Source organism: Lineus longissimus, chromosome 11, assembly GCF_910592395.1.
Source record: "Lineus longissimus chromosome 11, tnLinLong1.2, whole genome shotgun sequence".
Taxonomy (NCBI): domain Eukaryota; kingdom Metazoa; phylum Nemertea; class Pilidiophora; order Heteronemertea; family Lineidae; genus Lineus; species Lineus longissimus.
Window position 1 is genome coordinate 15,081,726 of NC_088318.1, and position 21,204 is coordinate 15,102,929.

Here is a 21,204-nt window from a genome sequence, read left to right on the forward strand (position 1 = left end):
AAAGTCTTCTTCCATGTTATGTAATCTTTCATGAGCGTATCATTTTAGCCAGGACGTCCTCCTAAGTTCTACTACCATGTTATGTAATCTTGAATAAGAAGTAAACGGTTCAATACAGGTGGAGTAGCCAGTTGTTTCATTTAAAAGTGCAGTAATCTACAGTAACAGCTGAGAAAAAAACGCCTACCGGTAGGCACGAATCTGTTAAGCATAGAACCGTTTCGCTTTATTTAGTTGAAAATCAATCTATCAAACCATGTTTTACCAAACTACAGAATGTACGTAACGCGTAAGCGATATCTAGAGTCCGCTGGATTTATTCGCAATGCATGTTTCTCATACCTTCACTTTCATAGCAAGCATGGACACTGATTCCACCAATTTTAGGTTTCTCAATTTCGCCAGAAACAGCAATCCGTAAGAAACTGTCGCCATTTGTTCCTGGCAAACGGCTTCGAATTGTCTTTCCTTCCGTAATCATGAAATTCTGAAAAAATCAGATGGTCACGATAAGAAAAAAAGAGATTGTTACAATGTAGCTAAGCGAAGTATGTTGTTACGCGGGATATAAAAAAATTACGGGTAATATAATAGCGACCACCACTGTTACACCGCTGTTTCAACATGTGCGAGCACCTGAACTATTTCCTTGAAGCCAGCATTTTACCAATAAAAATCTCCTTTTGCAAATGTTATAACAAATATACTTACTTGAACTTTTATAATAAACTTTGTTAAAAAATAGATACCTCACAAATGGTTAATTTGAGGTTTGAGAGAAGTGGTAAAAAAACTGTATTTTAATACATCTTAAAAGATGTTTCAGCCAATCGTTTACTCCAGCGAAGTGCCACCCGCCAGCAACATGTCAATGACCTTCGCACAGACGAGGAGTGGTCCTCAGTATTTCCGAGCAATATCAGAATTTGCAAAGACTCCAAATAGATTTTCAACCATACCCTATCGATCCGCGCATAAACTATCGATGCACGGATGACTCCCTGCAAGGGGCTCGTAATTGGAGATTAATTAAAATTACCTCCAATGTACATATGTATATAGATTTTTCTTTTTTGTGTGTGTTTGGAGATGACAACTACTACAATTGTATTGTGAAAGAAGACTAGTCAGTTGACAGTTTTGTAATAATGACCCTTAATAATGCCATTTGTCCTAAATTGATATATCAGGTATCCCAGAAAACGTCACACTCTTTGACTTGTAATCATTTTGAAAATACACAGGAAAATATTTTTGGATATTGTCAAAATTGTAAAATACAAAGTAAAGCTTACTAACCCTGTTCAATCTGTGTTTAACGTGCCCTTTATCCCCTTTCATCGCCAATCGTGAAGGTTTTTATTTTCTTATTTTTTTCAATTAGATAAGCTCTTGTGAATTTCATCTTAATGTACAATTTCCTCACAGGCGTGTCCCCAGGAAGCCACAACCCTGTCCTAAATATCCTTTAACTTCTGCTCATCCTTTAACTCATGCGCTTTATAGTTTTTCTTTATTTGTCCACAATACACATTTTTCCTTCAAGTAGTCCCAGATTTAATAATCCGTTGAATAACTATTGGGACTTTGAGAAGGCCACTTCCTTGAATCCCTTATATTCTTAAGTTGCCTCATCCAAACAGGCTTCTGTCACTCGAATGGCTTCTTGATAAGGCCATATATATTCAGTTTGGAACAGTCTTTCCGAGGATAAAGCCCACGACGATTGAAAGGGTTAGTTGTCCCGATTTTGAATTTTTGGCTTCGATTTTTGTATTGAGCAGTACTCAGAACAGAGATTTATATCCGATTGTTAATTGATATTTCAAGGCTTCCTCACAATATCCTAAAACTGATTCATCACTGGGAACTGGCGTTCGAATCCAATTTGAGGTATTACACGGTAAAAGTTGGACGTTGGGCACCCGATATGTAGTAAATATGTGCAAAGGATATGAAAAGTGCTAAGTACATTTTATACTACGAAAGTAGTGAAAGCATCAACAGCTGGTTAATATATTTTAACTCACATCAAAAGTTGCTCTGTCACTCCAGTTGATGCCATCAGGACTTGTCGCAAACTTGACTGTAAGTCCTGGGCCGACAGGACCAATTGTTGCCGTGACTTCGTCAATAATGGGATTGCTTCCAGGAATATTGTTGAGTTTGAGCAACCAATATACTTCACGCTGGCTCCAGTCATCATCGATCCACGTGAACAATCCTCCACCCTCAAGGGCATTTTTTGCGAAGTTGAGGGGTGCGGAAGAGCTGGCAGTGACCAAAACATCGTCGCTTTTTAAATAGTCAATTGTTTTCGCGTTCTCCAGGCAAATTTCCGCTAAAAAAGACAGCGAAAACGATAATTGCCTGCCAACCCCTTCGAGGAGCTTTGCCAAGTATTAAAGACATGAAACTTGACGGTGACGGTAACTTGCATATCACATTATACCATAAGTCTGCGTTAGACTCCGGGAAATGCTGAAGATATGTAGTAGACTTCCCGGGAAATGCCGAAAATCTGTAGTAAAACATATCCATTGACCATTGACCATAAACGGACCGACCCGGTGGGTTATATTAAGTTAGATGAAGTCGCTAATAGGGGCATCTCCTATCTCACAGAACATCGAAACAATTGTCGCTTGTATGAGAAATATAATTATCACTGAATCGAACCTGACCAAGGCCCCTAATTTCATACTAATCACATGGATGTATCATATATGGGCAACCATGCTCCTGCCAATCGTTGCAAAAAACTAACTTACGTGTAGTTGTGACTGGAGGAGTAGTTGTGCCTGCAATTAAAATATCATAATACAACGTTGTTGTTTTGATAACTGTACATCAATGTACGTCAATGTACAGTTATCAGAGTCAAGAGATATTGAGATCAGCTGTTTTCGCAGCGTTGAATTTTAACAAAATGTCACTTTCCAGTAAATAATGCAGTAACAGTGAATGTGAACAAAAGGGTTTTTAGTTCAAAATACATGTATTGCAAATACTGCAATGGATAGATGTGTTACCACACCCCGGACGCAAGTGTAACTTCTCTTTCAACTAAATCTTTGAAATGACTGTTCTCTGAAATTTCCATAAATCTAGCATACCTTTGTCAAACCTGGCTAACTCAATTTCCTGTTTAAGATGATATCCCCTTTATTCAGGAATGACTATAGTTGTAACTATTATGGCTCACCACCGACTTCGTCTGTAGCCATCGAACCCACCTTTGCATCTAGGTGTACGATATTCTCTATGATATTGGTTTATACAATTAATATCATGTATGTTTACCTGTGGTAGTTGATCCCAGTTCTAAGCACACCTTGATTTTCACTTGTAGTTCGATATTGTCAGACTCATCAATAGGATACACAACAATCTGTACCACTACCGCAACTGATCCTGGTTTGAACTTGATTCTAGTATCATTACTGAACTTATTATCAGTACCTGGCTGGCTTTGCCGGGTTATTGAACCCTGAAACAATATAAAGAACAATTAGAAACTATGGCGGGACAGAGATCACCTGGTTACCTTGAAGACTGAACCTAAATATAGACAGACGCCATTACACCTAATCTTATAGCATTTATCGACGGTTAAACAGGGAATCATGTTATGACATATATTACGGGCGCAGGCAGGTTCAAATGGGCTATACCTTGAATAGATTGAATTGCAATAAACATCTAATGCAATATCAAAGGAGCCATATCGAAGAGACATGTTGTAGACTTTAGTGTGGTTCTTATTTCGGAACAAACTATAGCTGACTTGATTGGTGCTGCCACCTATACTAAGTTTGTAACTTGTAGTATACATGCTTGCTTATGTGTAGTATACATGCTTGCTTATGTGTAGTATGAATAAATAAAGTGACTCAGCAAAAGGAACCCATGTTGTCCAGTCTCTTTGAATTCGCTCCGACAATATCAAGCTGGAGTCCGCAAAAAGACAAATTAAACCAACCATTTGTCCACAGACTCGGACCTAGCTGTGGCGTGCTGTATGCGTGCATATAAAAGTATATCAGTTGGTCCGATAGAGATGATGAGGCAATGCCTCGTTCCTTAGTCAGCAATATGCGCCTTTTTATACGGAGAAGAAGGATTACCCAGATAGGCCATGTCCGCCTCCAAATGGCTCGAACCAATTGCACTATCACTACTATAACTTTAAAATGCGTGCTCCTCCTACATGTAGCCAGGTCTCGGGCAAGGCATTTACTCGACAGGCAAGCTAGAGGTTCAGCACCGTGAGCAGCTCCTTGATAAGGCCATTTCAGGTTCAGCGCGCCTCTTCAGATCAAGTATTGAGAGCTGTGGTGAGCACATAAACATACCATGGTAACCTTCATTATCACGGGTTAGCTCTGGCTAACACAGCACCCATAAACAATAGACCACCAATTTGACCCCAGCTCATTACTGCGGGAAAACCCAAGTCCAGCAACCGAAAGTACCAAAAATACATTTTTGTTTACATTTGAACTGCGCACATACGTTTGTTTACAATTTCTTTCCCCGCGAAATCTCGAAGATCAGGTGACCTACAATCGTGGATTGAAAATAACATTAACCTTGGTTCAGCAGGTCAACACGTGTACAGGCTGTTCCAATCACCCCCCTACAGCCAGCCGTTCAACAGGTCAACAGGTAGTGTTAGTCACCCCACAGGGAGTGCAGGTGATTCATTAATCCCCTGCATAACTAAACAGCAATGGCTTGGCTTCCGTGAGTGGTAAGGAGAATTGACCGTGTCCGATTAAAAATCCCTCATTACTGCTCCGCTGAAGTAAATTACCGAAAATAAACATGACGTTGCATCAGGATAACATATCACCTGCAAACGTGCAAAATTTCGAGACGAAACACGACCCCCAAATGGCACTTTAGCGAGCCGCCTTATAGTATTATGATATAGATTACTCGTTATACTAACCATACTAACCATATACCTTATATAGCTTACTAATCATCACGTGACCTGTATCTTTATATATCTTGGTTACTTTAATAAACTGGCTTATACCTGTCGACCGTTGTGCGTGTTGCGTCTATGCCTGAGCAAGAAACAGAACAAATCATCGCCGTCGGCAACAATATGATTCATCGATTAAACAGCTTTCAAATGCGTAGTACCATAAGGCCCACTGGATTTTGCGTAAAGAAAGCAACGAGCGCAATGGGGGAGCGACCATTATTTTTGACCCCGCCATTTGGTCATCCTAAAATAGATTTGGGGCCAACACGGCCACAGAATAGCCGTCCCTCCATATGCTCGATTCTTGGGATTAACTCCTCAAGTACGTAAGCCATAGGTTTGAATCTGGACATATTTCCTCAATGTGATGGTGTGGTGCGTTCGTTTAGGTACAATTCTTGATAGTTACTCCTCAATGGGGTGGTGTAGTGCTTCGGTCATGGGTTCGATTTTAGATTTACTCTAAGTGTGGTGCAGGTCTCCGCCCCCTGTTTACCTCAATATATGACATGGATACCTTCCATTCGTCATTTTGGCGCAACTTATCAATCCCCATGTCACAAGATAAAAGTCCAAGTGAGTTGCACTTGTAGTCCCTCTATTTATGCCCATAACAGCAAATATATGTACAGTTACCTAGATGCTGGCACCTATCCATCACCATGAACTTAGCCGAACTCATATTCCAAACTAACCTAATTTGACAATATAATTGTCCCTTTAACTGCAAGTGAATCACCGGTAACTAAAAATAGTATTCCATCGCTGCGGCTGCCAGTCCATATTATACAGCCTTATGTGTAACCTTATGTGTACTGGAATTCTATATCATGGCTTGTGTGCTAGAGTTATGTGTGCTAGCTTGATCGACTCCAGCATGCGTTTGGCCTACTTTTCCAATGATAACTCCCCATGTAACCACGATCCTAGGATGACCAGACTATGTATTGAATATAGGAAAATACACCTGGGGACCGTTGCACTCCGAAGTTGCGTTGCGTTGCGTTGCTTTCTTTGCGCAAAGTCTCGTAAGCCATACCTTAATGCCTAAGCTGATGGACTATGAAAACCTCTATCTGTGGGGTGCTCAAGGATCGAATGATAGGATACCTGTGTTTAGACACCTTTTAGGCGACTGAAGTCTTTAAAACTTACCTTTTCGAAAAAAGAGGTGTGCGCGCGCATGGTGCGTGCGTGTGTTAGTGTGTCGAGGAGCGTGCGTGTGCGTGCGTGTGTGGGGGGGGGGAGGGTGAGCAAAGTGACACTCGTACAATGTACATGTGCGTGCAATGAACTCTTATAATTAAGTCGTAAAAATAACTATTTATTAGTAATTTTCAACTAATACTGGTAGTAACTATTGCACCGACTAAGAAATTAGCTATTTTTACTACTGTACTTCGAAATAGTCTAAAAAAACAACTGAGAAAAATAGTAATTATCAACCAATAATAAATAGTTGTTTTTACCACTGAGATGGTTAATGGCGTACCTACTCAAATTAGTTTGAAATTTACTCCTAATTTTAATTGTGTGTGTTAAATAGTGAGGCGTATAGTCGGACTCGCACACTTTTATTTTGACATTCGAACATGTTGGGCAACTTACTTTATCGATGTCCTTTAATGAGTCGGTCGGAAATTTTCTTGTCTGCACTGAGAAGGATTTTACGTTGACTGTTTTCAGCAGCACAATCAGGTCAAGTTCTTTCGCGGTCGTCTCACTCAAAACGACGGTAACTTCAATCGGACCCTTGCCCTTGAATGGTTCTTTGTTCTGCCCTGGCCGAATGGCCTCCTTTTTCTTATCGTCGGTTTCATTTTTTCCATCCGATTTGATATTGATGTTTTCAATTGGAATCAGAGTCTTGTTTGTCATGGCAGACACGGATAAGCAAGGCGTTATCGTTGTCGTCGGCACACTTGTAGCTGAAAGGATAAACACAAGTGACCGTGTCCTACATAATGGGGAATGATTTCCACCCTAACTAGAGTGAACATAAACAATGTCTTCTGCATAAGATAGTGTTAACGAGGGAACACATACTCCTGTTTCTTGGGGGGGGGGGGGGTGGAACCAGAATTAGACGTACTCGTCACAGAAGTGCAATCGTATTCGTCTTCACGACCTGGGCAGTCAAATTCGCCATTGCAGACGGAAGTGTTCTTAATACACTCTCCGGTATTGCACTGATACTCCGTGCACTTGGTTGTTGTAGAAACTGATGCTGAGAAGGAGTAGGAGTAGGAGAAACAAATAAGCTACTCAGGTATGAATAGGAACGAAACAACATACCGTGCCTAAAGTGCAAACGTAGCTTTATTTGGCTGTAATCAGCCAAATGGAAAACTTTTGCAATTACATTCCTGTTGTAGTATATGATTAGAAAAAACAATGTCTGACGATATGCTAAAAACCGCATTGAATTTGGTCCATCAGTTCGAAATATTTAAATTTCTGATACCAGATGCTACGATCTGTGGTTAGAAGGAGGAAAACACACTTACTTGTAGCGGCGGTTGTAGTTGTAGTGGTGGCTATAAAAATAAGAAAGTATTGATCAGTCATGTAAATCTAACATGGTCGCAAACATGCTGCTGCTTCATCTCATTTTCTAAAGTGGCGCTGTGGTTAGAGCACCGGGCTCATAATCAGGAGGTCGTGGGTTCGATTTTCGGAAGGGTCACTGCTGTTTCGTCTTTGTGTCTTTGAGCAAGGCACTTAACCCTACTTGCTTCTCTCCACCCAGGAGTAAATGGGTACCTAGCTGGCAGAGTTGGCACACTATGAATGTCAGTCCTGAGCGCTGTATAGCTGCAGCTCGGATCTGTAATACTCCCAGAGAGTAGAGCTTGAACCAAGTATGTACAAGCCAATAGCTAGGGGTAATGATGTGAAGCGCTTTGAGCGACTGAAACCAGTTGGATTTAGCGCTATATAAGTCTCATAATTATTAAACCTGTCCAGTAATTACAGCTATATTCCTTAGTTTTTAAGTATCGAATACCCGTCTATATAAGTCTCATAATTATTTAACCTGTCCAGTAATTACAGCTATATTCCTTAGTTTTTAAGTATCGAATACCCGTCAATTAGTATTTTTGTATTCTGATGAGTGGGAAATAATTAAAAAAACAACAATTTAATGGTTTAAGCAGCCATGAAGATCACTCAATGACAATAGGTGTTTCTGGCTGACTGCACTTATTTCAGTGATCATTTTTCTGTTCTTGCAGGTTGTTTTCAACCAAATGAATCAATCTTTCAGGTTTTTTGCAGTGGTTTGTGATCGTGAGATCATACACTTTCAAAAAAGCGTGAAAATCACATTTTATCAGTCCAAGCTAAAGCTATTTTAGAAATATTAACCTCCAAAATGGAAGCCACATAAAAGAGTAGCAGCCTAATAGCATAAAATATACTGTAAGTTCGTTTTTCCATAAGTTTTATTTTATCTCTAGATACTTGTGGTAGAGAGAGTAGCCTTGGGGCACTAATTGGCAATTCGTGGTCATGAAAATCCAAATTCGACACCAAAATGCTTGTTGATTAGATTACTCTGGTATATCTTCAATTGGACATGTCATGTCAGTTTCAAATTACATTATATCTCATTCCGACATTCAATAAATAATAGTGGCCAGAGCAGCAAAGATTGCTCCTATGGCAAATTTCCGCTAAAAAAGACAGCGAAAACGATAATTGCCTGCCAACCCCTTCGAGGAGCTTTGCCAAGTATTAAAGACATGAAACTTGACGGTGACGGTAACTTGCATATCACATTATACCATAAGTCTGCGTTAGACTCCGGGAAATGCTGAAGATATGTAGTAGACTTCCCGGGAAATGCCGAAAATCTGTAGTAAAACATATCCATTGACCATTGACCTTAAAAGGACCGACCCGGTGGGTTATATTAAGTTAGATGAAGTCGCTAATAGGGGCATCTCCTATCTCACAGAACATCGAAACAATTGTCGCTTGTATGAGAAATATAATTATCACTGAATCGAACCTGACCAAGGCCCCTAATTTCATACTAATCACATGGGTGTATCATATATGGGCAACCATGCTCCTGCCAATCGTTGCAAAAAACTAAATTACGTGTAGTTGTGACTGGAGGAGTAGTTGTGCCTGCAATTAAAATATCATAATACAACGTTGTTGTTTTGATAACTGTACATCAATGTACGTCAATGTACAGTTATCAGAGTCAAGAGATATTGAGATCAGCTGTTTTCGCAGCGTTGAATTTTAACAAAATGTCACTTTCCAGTAAATAATGCAGTAACAGTGAATGTGAACAAAAGGGTTTTTAGTTCAAAATACATGTATTGCAAATACTGCAATGGATAGATGTGTTACCACACCCCGGACGCAAGTGTAACTTCTCTTTCAACTAAATCTTTGAAATGACTGTTCTCTGAAATTTCCATAAATCTAGCATACCTTTGTCAAACCTGGCTAACTCAATTTCCTGTTTAAGATGATATCCCCTTTATTCAGGAATGACTATAGTTGTAACTATTATGGCTCACCACCGACTTCGTCTGTAGCCATCGAACCCACCTTTGCATCTAGGTGTACGATATTCTCTATGATATTGGTTTATACAATTAATATCATGCATGTTTACCTGTGGTAGTTGATCCCAGTTCTAAGCACACCTTGATTTTCACTTGTAGTTCGATATTGTCAGACTCATCAATAGGATACACAACAATCTGTACCACTACCGCAACTGATCCTGGTTTGAACTTGATTCTAGTATCATTACTGAACCTATTATCAGTACCTGGCTGGCTTTGCCGGGTTATTGAACCCTGAAACAATATAAAGAACAATTAGAAACTATGGCGGGACAGAGATCACCTGGTTACCTTGAAGACTGAACCTAAATATAGACAGACGCCATTACACCTAATCTTATAGCATTTATCGACGGTTAAACAGGGAATCATGTTATGATATATATTACCTATTACTCGTTATACTAACCATACTAACCATATACCTTATATAGCTTACTAATCATCACGTGGCCTGTATCTTTATATATCTTGGTTACTTTGATAAACTGGCTGATACCTGTCGACCGTTGTGCGTGTTGCGTCTATGCCTGAGCAAGAAACAGAACAAATCATCGCCGTCGGCAACAATATGATTCATCGATTAAACAGCTTTCAAATGCGTAGTACCATAAGGCCTACTGGATTTTGCGTAAAGAAAGCAACGAGCGCAATGGGGGAGCGACCATTATTTTTGACCCCGCCATTTGGTCATCCTAAAATAGATTTGGGGCCAACACGGCCACAGAATAGCCGTCCCTCCATATGCTCGATTCTTGGGATTAACTCCTCAAGTACGTAAGCCATAGGTTTGAATCTGGACATATTTCCTCAATGTGATGGTGTGGTGCGTTCGTTTAGGTACAATTCTTGATAGTTACTCCTCAATGGGGTGGTGTAGTGCTTCGGTCATGGGTTCGATTTTAGATTTACTCTTGGTGTGGTGCAGGTCTCCGCCCCCTGTTTACCTCAATATATGACATGGATACCTTCCATTCGTCATTTTGGCGCAACTTATCAATCCCCATGTCACAAGATAAAAGTCCAAGTGAGTTGCACTTGTAGTCCCTCTATTTATGCCCATAACAGCAAATATATGTACAGTTACCTAGATGCTGGCACCTATCCATCACCATGAACTTAGCCGAACTCATATTCCAAACTAACCTAATTTGACAATATAATTGTCCCTTTAACTGCAAGTGAATCACCGGTAACTAAAAATAGTATTCCATCGCTGCGGCTGCCAGTCCATATTATACAGCCTTATGTGTAACCTTATGTGTACTGGAATTCTATATCATGGCTTGTGTGCTAGAGTTATGTGTGCTAGCTTGATCGACTCCAGCATGCGTTTGGCCTACTTTTCCAATGATAACTCCCCATGTAACCACGATCCTAGGATGACCAGACTATGTATTGAATATAGGAAAATACACCTGGGGACCGTTGCACTCCGAAGTTGCGTTGCGTTGCGTTGCTTTCTTTGCGCAAAGTCTCGTAAGCCATACCTTAATGCCTAAGCTGATGGACTATGAAAACCTCTATCTGTGGGGTGCTCAAGGATCGAATGATAGGATACCTGTGTTTAGACACCTTTTAGGCGACTGAAGTCTTTAAAACTTACCTTTTCGAAAAAAGAGGTGTGCGCGCGCATGGTGCGTGCGTGTGTTAGTGTGTCGAGGAGCGTGCGTGTGCGTGCGTGTGTGGGGGGGGGGGGAGGGGGAGCAAAGTGACACTCGTACAATGTACATGTGCGTGCAATGAACTCTTATAATTAAGTCGTAAAAATAACTATTTATTAGTAATTTTCAACTAATACTGGTAGTAACTATTGCACCGACTAAGAAATTAGCTATTTTTACTACTGTACTTCGAAATAGTCTAAAAAAACAACTGAGAAAAATAGTAATTATCAACCAATAATAAATAGTTGTTTTTACCACTGAGATGGTTAATGGCGTACCTACTCAAATTAGTTTGAAATTTACTCCTAATTTTAATTGTGTGTGTTAAATAGTGAGGCGTATAGTCGGACTCGCACACTTTTATTTTGACATTCGAACATGTTGGGCAACTTACTTCATCGATGTCCTTTAATGAGTCGGTCGGAAATTTTCTTGTCTGCACTGAGAAGGATTTTACGTTGACTGTTTTCAGCAGCACAATCAGGTCAAGTTCTTTCGCGGTCGTCTCACTCAAAACGACGGTAACTTCAATCGGACCCTTGCCCTTGAATGGTTCTTTGTTCTGCCCTGGCCGAATGGCCTCCTTTTTCTTATCGTCGGTTTCATTTTTTCCATCCGATTTGATATTGATGTTTTCAATTGGAATCAGAGTCTTGTTTGTCATGGCAGACACGGATAAGCAAGGCGTTATCGTTGTCGTCGGCACACTTGTAGCTGAAAGGATAAACACAAGTGACCGTGTCCTACATAATGGGGAATGATTTCCACCCTAACTAGAGTGAACATAAACAATGTCTTCTGCATAAGATAGTGTTAACGAGGGAACACATACTCCTGTTTCTTGGGGGGGGGGGGGGGGGGGTGGAACCAGAATTAGACGTACTCGTCACAGAAGTGCAATCGTATTCGTCTTCACGACCTGGGCAGTCAAATTCGCCATTGCAGACGGAAGTGTTCTTAATACACTCTCCGGTATTGCACTGATACTCCGTGCACTTGGTTGTTGTAGAAACTGATGCTGAGAAGGAGTAGGAGTAGGAGAAACAAATAAGCTACTCAGGTATGAATAGGAACGAAACAACATACCGTGCCTAAAGTGCAAACGTAGCTTTATTTGGCTGTAATCAGCCAAATGGAAAACTTTTGCAATTACATTCCTGTTGTAGTATATGATTAGAAAAAACAATGCCTGACGATATGCTAAAAACCGCATTGAATTTGGTCCATCAGTTCGAAATATTTAAATTTCTGATACCAGATGCTACGATCTGTGGTTAGAAGGAGGAAAACACACTTACTTGTAGCGGCGGTTGTAGTTGTAGTGGTGGCTATAAAAATAAGAAAGTATTGATCAGTCATGTAAATCTAACATGGTCGCAAACATGCTGCTGCTTCATCTCATTTTCTAAAGTGGCGCTGTGGTTAGAGCACCGGGCTCATAATCAGGAGGTCGTGGGTTCGATTTTCGGAAGGGTCACTGCTGTTTCATCTTTGTGTCTTTGAGCAAGGCACTTAACCCTACTTGCTTCTCTCCACCCAGGAGTAAATGGGTACCTAGCTGGCAGAGTTGGCACACTATGAATGTCAGTCCTGAGCGCTGTATAGCTGCAGCTCGGATCTGTAATACTCCCAGAGAGTAGAGCTTGAACCAAGTATGTACAAGCCAATAGCTAGGGGTAATGATGTGAAGCGCTTTGAGCGACTGAAACCAGTTGGATTTAGCGCTATATAAGTCTCATAATTATTAAACCTGTCCAGTAATTACAGCTATATTCCTTAGTTTTTAAGTATCGAATACCCGTCTATATAAGTCTCATAATTATTTAACCTGTCCAGTAATTACAGCTATATTCCTTAGTTTTTAAGTATCGAATACCCGTCAATTAGTATTTTTGTATTCTGATGAGTGGGAAATAATTAAAAAAACAACAATTTAATGGTTTAAGCAGCCATGAAGATCACTCAATGACAATAGGTGTTTCTGGCTGACTGCACTTATTTCAGTGATCATTTTTCTGTTCTTGCAGGTTGTTTTCAACCAAATGAATCAATCTTTCAGGTTTTTTGCAGTGGTTTGTGATCGTGAGATCATACACTTTCAAAAAAGCGTGAAAATCACATTTTATCAGTCCAAGCTAAAGCTATTTTAGAAATATTAACCTCCAAAATGGAAGCCACATAAAAGAGTAGCAGCCTAATAGCATAAAATATACTGTAAGTTCGTTTTTCCATAAGTTTTATTTTATCTCTAGATACTTGTGGTAGAGAGAGTAGCCTTGGGGCACTAATTGGAAATTCGTGGTCATGAAAATCCAAATTCGACACCAAAATGCTTGTTGATTAGATTACTCTGGTATATCTTCAATTGAACATGTCATGTCAGTTTCAAATTACATTATATCTCATTCCGACATTCGATAGATAATAGTGGCCAGAGCAGCAAAGATTGCTCCTATGGCCAACACAAAAGGTGATTCCATGCCTTCGCATTAATTTAATGTTGCTAAGATTATTGTTGAGATTTTTCTTAGCTTTGCCGCCAAACTTGATTTTGCCTTAAATTGGCTGCCGAATTCTAAAATGGCTGCAGAGTTGGACTTTCTAAAGAAATTCTTTATGAAGGTTCTGTTCTGAAAAAGTCTTCTTCCATGTTATGTAATCTTTCATGAGCGTATCATTTTAGCCAGGACGTCCTCCTAAGTTCTACTACCATGTTATGTAATCTTGAATAAGAAGTAAACGGTTCAATACAGGTGGAGTAGCCAGTTGTTTCATTTAAAAGTGCAGTAATCTACAGTAACAGCTGAGAAAAAAACGCCTACCGGTAGGCACGAATCTGTTAAGCATAGAACCGTTTCGCTTTATTTAGTTGAAAATCAATCTATCAAACCATGTTTTACCAAACTACAGAATGTACGTAACGCGTAAGCGATATCTAGAGTCCGCTGGATTTATTCGCAATGCATGTTTCTCATACCTTCACTTTCATAGCAAGCATGGACACTGATTCCACCAATTTTAGGTTTCTCAATTTCGCCAGAAACAGCAATCCGTAAGAAACTGTCGCCATTTGTTCCTGGCAAACGGCTTCGAATTGTCTTTCCTTCCGTAATCATGAAATTCTGAAAAAATCAGATGGTCACGATAAGAAAAAAAGAGATTGTTACAATGTAGCTAAGCGAAGTATGTTGTTACGCGGGATATAAAAAAATTACGGGTAATATAATAGCGACCACCACTGTTACACCGCTGTTTCAACATGTGCGAGCACCTGAACTATTTCCTTGAAGCCAGCATTTTACCAATAAAAATCTCCTTTTGCAAATGTTATAACAAATATACTTACTTGAACTTTTATAATAAACTTTGTTAAAAAATAGATACCTCACAAATGGTTAATTTGAGGTTTGAGAGAAGTGGTAAAAAAACTGTATTTTAATACATCTTAAAAGATGTTTCAGCCAATCGTTTACTCCAGCGAAGTGCCACCCGCCAGCAACATGTCAATGACCTTCGCACAGACGAGGAGTGGTCCTCAGTATTTCCGAGCAATATCAGAATTTGCAAAGACTCCAAATAGATTTTCAACCATACCCTATCGATCCGCGCATAAACTATCGATGCACGGATGACTCCCTGCAAGGGGCTCGTAATTGGAGATTAATTAAAATTACCTCCAATGTACATATGTATATAGATTTTTCTTTTTTGTGTGTGTTTGGAGATGACAACTACTACAATTGTATTGTGAAAGAAGACTAGTCAGTTGACAGTTTTGTAATAATGACCCTTAATAATGCCATTTGTCCTAAATTGATATATCAGGTATCCCAGAAAACGTCACACTCTTTGACTTGTAATCATTTTGAAAATACACAGGAAAATATTTTTGGATATTGTCAAAATTGTAAAATACAAAGTAAAGCTTACTAACCCTGTTCAATCTGTGTTTAACGTGCCCTTTATCCCCTTTCATCGCCAATCGTGAAGGTTTTTATTTTTTTATTTTTTTCAATTAGATAAGCTCTTGTGAATTTCATCTTAATGTACAATTTCCTCACAGGCGTGTCCCCAGGAAGCCACAACCCTGTCCTAAATATCCTTTAACTTCTGCTCATCCTTTAACTCATGCGCTTTATAGTTTTTCTTTATTTGTCCACAATACACATTTTTCCTTCAAGTAGTCCCAGATTTAATAATCCGTTGAATAACTATTGGGACTTTGAGAAGGCCACTTCCTTGAATCCCTTATATTCTTAAGTTGCCTCATCCAAACAGGCTTCTGTCACTCGAATGGCTTCTTGATAAGGCCATATATATTCAGTTTGGAACAGTCTTTCCGAGGATAAAGCCCACGACGATTGAAAGGGTTAGTTGTCCCGATTTTGAATTTTTGGCTTCGATTTTTGTATTGAGCAGTACTCAGAACAGAGATTTATATCCGATTGTTAATTGATATTTCAAGGCTTCCTCACAATATCCTAAAACTGATTCATCACTGGGAACTGGCGTTCGAATCCAATTTGAGGTATTACACGGTAAAAGTTGGACGTTGGGCACCCGATATGTAGTAAATATGTGCAAAGGATATGAAAAGTGCTAAGTACATTTTATACTACGAAAGTAGTGAAAGCATCAACAGCTGGTTAATATATTTTAACTCACATCAAAAGTTGCTCTGTCACTCCAGTTGATGCCATCAGGACTTGTCGCAAACTTGACTGTAAGTCCTGGGCCGACAGGACCAATTGTTGCCGTGACTTCGTCAATAATGGGATTGCTTCCAGGAATATTGTTGAGTTTGAGCAACCAATATACTTCACGCTGGCTCCAGTCATCATCGATCCACGTGAACAATCCTCCACCCTCAAGGGCATTTTTTGCGAAGTTGAGGGGTGCGGAAGAGCTGGCAGTGACCAAAACATCGTCGCTTTTTAAATAGTCAATTGTTTTCGCGTTCTCCAGGCAAATTTCCGCTAAAAAAGACAGCGAAAACGATAATTGCCTGCCAACCCCTTCGAGGAGCTTTGCCAAGTATTAAAGACATGAAACTTGACGGTGACGGTAACTTGCATATCACATTATACCATAAGTCTGCGTTAGACTCCGGGAAATGCTGAAGATATGTAGTAGACTTCCCGGGAAATGCCGAAAATCTGTAGTAAAACATATCCATTGACCATTGACCATAAACGGACCGACCCGGTGGGTTATATTAAGTTAGATGAAGTCGCTAATAGGGGCATCTCCTATCTCACAGAACATCGAAACAATTGTCGCTTGTATGAGAAATATAATTATCACTGAATCGAACCTGACCAAGGCCCCTAATTTCATACTAATCACATGGATGTATCATATATGGGCAACCATGCTCCTGCCAATCGTTGCAAAAAACTAACTTACGTGTAGTTGTGACTGGAGGAGTAGTTGTGCCTGCAATTAAAATATCATAATACAACGTTGTTGTTTTGATAACTGTACATCAATGTACGTCAATGTACAGTTATCAGAGTCAAGAGATATTGAGATCAGCTGTTTTCGCAGCGTTGAATTTTAACAAAATGTCACTTTCCAGTAAATAATGCAGTAACAGTGAATGTGAACAAAAGGGTTTTTAGTTCAAAATACATGTATTGCAAATACTGCAATGGATAGATGTGTTACCACACCCCGGACGCAAGTGTAACTTCTCTTTCAACTAAATCTTTGAAATGACTGTTCTCTGAAATTTCCATAAATCTAGCATACCTTTGTCAAACCTGGCTAACTCAATTTCCTGTTTAAGATGATATCCCCTTTATTCAGGAATGACTATAGTTGTAACTATTATGGCTCACCGCCGACTTCATCTGTAGCCATCGAACCCACCTTTGCATCTAGGTGTACGATATTCTCTATGATATTGGTTTATACAATTAATATCATGTATGTTTACCTGTGGTAGTTGATCCCAGTTCTAAGCACACCTTGATTTTCACTTGTAGTTCGATATTGTCAGACTCATCAATAGGATACACAACAATCTGTACCACTACCGCAACTGATCCTGGTTTGAACTTGATTCTAGTATCATTACTGAACTTATTATCAGTACCTGGCTGGCTTTGCCGGGTTATTGAACCCTGAAACAATATAAAGAACAATTAGAAACTATGGCGGGACAGAGATCACCTGGTTACCTTGAAGACTGAACCTAAATATAGACAGACGCCATTACACCTAATCTTATAGCATTTATCGACGGTTAAACAGGGAATCATGTTATGATATATATTACCTATTACTCGTTATACTAACCATACTAACCATATACCTTATATAGCTTACTAATCATCACGTGACCTGTATCTTTATATATCTTGGTTACTTTGATAAACTGGCTTATACCTGTCGACCGTTGTGCGTGTTGCGTCTATGCCTGAGCAAGAAACAGAACAAATCATCGCCGTCGGCAACAATATGATTCATCGATTAAACAGCTTTCAAATGCGTAGTACCATAAGGCCTACTGGATTTTGCGTAAAGAAAGCAACGAGCGCAATGGGGGAGCGACCATTATTTTTGACCCCGCCATTTGGTCATCCTAAAATAGATTTGGGGCCAACACGGCCACAGAATAGCCGTCCCTCCATATGCTCGATTCTTGGGATTAACTCCTCAAGTACGTAAGCCATAGGTTTGAATCTGGACATATTTCCTCAATGTGATGGTGTGGTGCGTTCGTTTAGGTACAATTCTTGATAGTTACTCCTCAATGGGGTGGTGTAGTGCTTCGGTCATGGGTTCGATTTTAGATTTACTCTTGGTGTGGTGCAGGTCTCCGCCCCCTGTTTACCTCAATATATGACATGGATACCTTCCATTCGTCATTTTGGCGCTACTTATCAATCCCCATGTCACAAGATAAAAGTCCAAGTGAGTTGCACTTGTAGTCCCTCTATTTATGCCCATAACAGCAAATATATGTACAGTTACCTAGATGCTGGCACCTATCCATCACCATGAACTTAGCCGAACTCATATTCCAAACTAACCTAATTTGACAATATAATTGTCCCTTTAACTGCAAGTGAATCACCGGTAACTAAAAATAGTATTCCATCGCTGCGGCTGCCAGTCCATATTATACAGCCTTATGTGTAACCTTATGTGTACTGGAATTCTATATCATGGCTTGTGTGCTAGAGTTATGTGTGCTAGCTTGATCGACTCCAGCATGCGTTTGGCCTACTTTTCCAATGATAACTCCCCATGTAACCACGATCCTAGGATGACCAGACTATGTATTGAATATAGGAAAATACACCTGGGGACCGTTGCACTCCGAAGTTGCGTTGCGTTGCGTTGCTTTCTTTGCGCAAAGTCTCGTAAGCCATACCTTAATGCCTAAGCTGATGGACTATGAAAACCTCTATCTGTGGGGTGCTCAAGGATCGAATGATAGGATACCTGTGTTTAGACACCTTTTAGGCGACTGAAGTCTTTAAAACTTACCTTTTCGAAAAAAGAGGTGTGCGCGCGCATGGTGCGTGCGTGTGTTAGTGTGTCGAGGAGCGTGCGTGTGCGTGCGTGTGTGGGGGGGGGGGGGGGGGGGGGGAGGGTGAGCAAAGTGACACTCGTACAATGTACATGTGCGTGCAATGAACTCTTATAATTAAGTCGTAAAAATAACTATTTATTAGTAATTTTCAACTAATACTGGTAGTAACTATTGCACCGACTAAGAAATTAGCTATTTTTACTACTGTACTTCGAAATAGTCTAAAAAAACAACTGAGAAAAATAGTAATTATCAACCAATAATAAATAGTTGTTTTTACCACTGAGATGGTTAATGGCGTACCTACTCAAATTAGTTTGAAATTTACTCCTAATTTTAATTGTGTGTGTTAAATAGTGAGGCGTATAGTCGGACTCGCACACTTTTATTTTGACATTCGAACATGTTGGGCAACTTACTTTATCGATGTCCTTTAATGAGTCGGTCGGAAATTTTCTTGTCTGCACTGAGAAGGATTTTACGTTGACTGTTTTCAGCAGCACAATCAGGTCAAGTTCTTTCGCGGTCGTCTCACTCAAAACGACGGTAACTTCAATCGGACCCTTGCCCTTGAATGGTTCTTTGTTCTGCCCTGGCCGAATGGCCTCCTTTTTCTTATCGTCGGTTTCATTTTTTCCATCCGATTTGATATTGATGTTTTCAATTGGAATCAGAGTCTTGTTTGTCATGGCAGACACGGATAAGCAAGGCGTTATCGTTGTCGTCGGCACACTTGTAGCTGAAAGGATAAACACAAGTGACCGTGTCCTACATAATGGGGAATGATTTCCACCCTAACTAGAGTGAACATAAACAATGTCTTCTGCATAAGATAGTGTTAACGAGGGAACACATACTCCTGTTTCTTGGGGGGGGGGGGGGGGGGAACCAGAATTAGACGTACTCGTCACAGAAGTGCAATCGTATTCGTCTTCACGACCTGGGCAGTCAAATTCGCCATTGCAGACGGAAGTGTTCTTAATACACTCCCCGGTATTGCACTGATACTCCGTGCACTTGGTTGTTGTAGAAACTGATGCTGAGAAGGAGTAGGAGTAGGAGAAACAAATAAGCTACTCAGGTATGAATAGGAACGAAACAACATACCGTGCCTAAAGTGCAAACGTAGCTTTATTTGGCTGATTACATAATGGAAAACTTTTGCAATTACATTCCTGTTGTAGTATATGATTAGAAAAAACAATGTCTGACGATATGCTAAAAACCGCATTGAATTTGGTCCATCAGTTCGAAATATTTAAATTTCTGATACCAGATGCTACGATCTGTGGTTAGAAGGAGGAAAACACACTTACTTGTAGCGGCGGTTGTAGTTGTAGTGGTGGCTATAAAAATAAGAAAGTATTGATCAGTCATGTAAATCTAACATGGTCGCAAACATGCTGCTGCTTCATCTCATTTTCTAAAGTGGCGCTGTGGTTAGAGCACCGGGCTCATAATCAGGAGGTCGTGGGTTCGATTTTCGGAAGGGTCACTGCTGTTTCGTCTTTGTGTCTTTGAGCAAGGCACTTAACCCTACTTGCTTCTCTCCACCCAGGAGTAAATGGGTACCTAGCTGGCAGAGTTGGCACACTATGAATGTCAGTCCTGAGCGCTGTATAGCTGCAGCTCGGATCTGTAATACTCCCAGAGAGTAGAGCTTGAACCAAGAATGTACAAGCCAATAGCTAGGGGTAATGATGTGAAGCGCTTTGAGCGACTGAAACCAGTTGGATTTAGCGCTATATAAGTCTCATAATTATTAAACCTGTCCAGTAATTACAGCTATATTCCTTAGTTTTTAAGTATCGAATACCCGTCTATATAAGTCTCATAATTATTAAACCTGTCCAGTAATTACAGCTATATTCCTTAGTTTTTAAGTATCGAATACCCGTCAATTAGTATTTTTGTATTCTGATGAGTGGGAAATAATTAAAAAAACAACAATTTAATGGTTTAAGCAGCCATGAAGATCACTCAATGACAATAGGTGTTTCTGGCTGACTGCACTAATTTTAGTGATCATTTTTTCTGTTCTTGCAGGTTGTTTTCAACCAAATGAATCAATCTTTCAGGTTTTTTGCAGTGGTTTGTGATCGTGAGATCATACACTTTCAAAAAAGCGTGAAAATCACATTTTATCAGTCCAAGCTAAAGCTATTTTAGAAATATTAACCTCCAAAATGGAAGCCACATAAAAGAGTAGCAGCCTAATGGCATAAAATATACTGAAAGTTCGTTTTTCCATAAGTTTTATTTTATCTCTAGATACTTGTGGTAGAGAGAGTAGCCTTGGGGCACTAATTGGCAATTCGTGGTCATGAAAATCCAAATTCGACACCAAAATGCTTGTTGATTAGATTACTCTGGTATATCTTCAATTGGACATGTCATGTCAGTTTC

General features: G+C 39.9%; 1 protein-coding gene across 1 annotated transcript in view; it reads right to left on the reverse strand.

Annotated features, from left to right (window-relative positions):
* Positions 1–21,204, reverse strand: part of LOC135495301 (mucin-2-like) — a 93,891-nt gene that overhangs the window by 34,929 nt on the left and 37,758 nt on the right. The window contains exons 36-53 of the mRNA XM_064783765.1: positions 20,115–20,144; positions 19,703–19,837; positions 19,218–19,537; positions 17,194–17,380; positions 16,662–16,691; positions 15,921–16,231; positions 14,233–14,377; positions 12,554–12,583; positions 12,139–12,273; positions 11,650–11,969; positions 9,636–9,822; positions 7,504–7,533; positions 7,089–7,223; positions 6,605–6,924; positions 3,304–3,490; positions 2,772–2,801; positions 2,031–2,341; positions 343–487 (exon numbers count right to left, since the gene is read on the reverse strand). Of these exons, the coding sequence (XP_064639835.1) occupies positions 343–487; positions 2,031–2,341; positions 2,772–2,801; positions 3,304–3,490; positions 6,605–6,924; positions 7,089–7,223; positions 7,504–7,533; positions 9,636–9,822; positions 11,650–11,969; positions 12,139–12,273; positions 12,554–12,583; positions 14,233–14,377; positions 15,921–16,231; positions 16,662–16,691; positions 17,194–17,380; positions 19,218–19,537; positions 19,703–19,837; positions 20,115–20,144 (2,988 nt within the window). The remainder of the gene's footprint in view (positions 1–342; positions 488–2,030; positions 2,342–2,771; positions 2,802–3,303; positions 3,491–6,604; positions 6,925–7,088; positions 7,224–7,503; positions 7,534–9,635; positions 9,823–11,649; positions 11,970–12,138; positions 12,274–12,553; positions 12,584–14,232; positions 14,378–15,920; positions 16,232–16,661; positions 16,692–17,193; positions 17,381–19,217; positions 19,538–19,702; positions 19,838–20,114; positions 20,145–21,204) is intronic.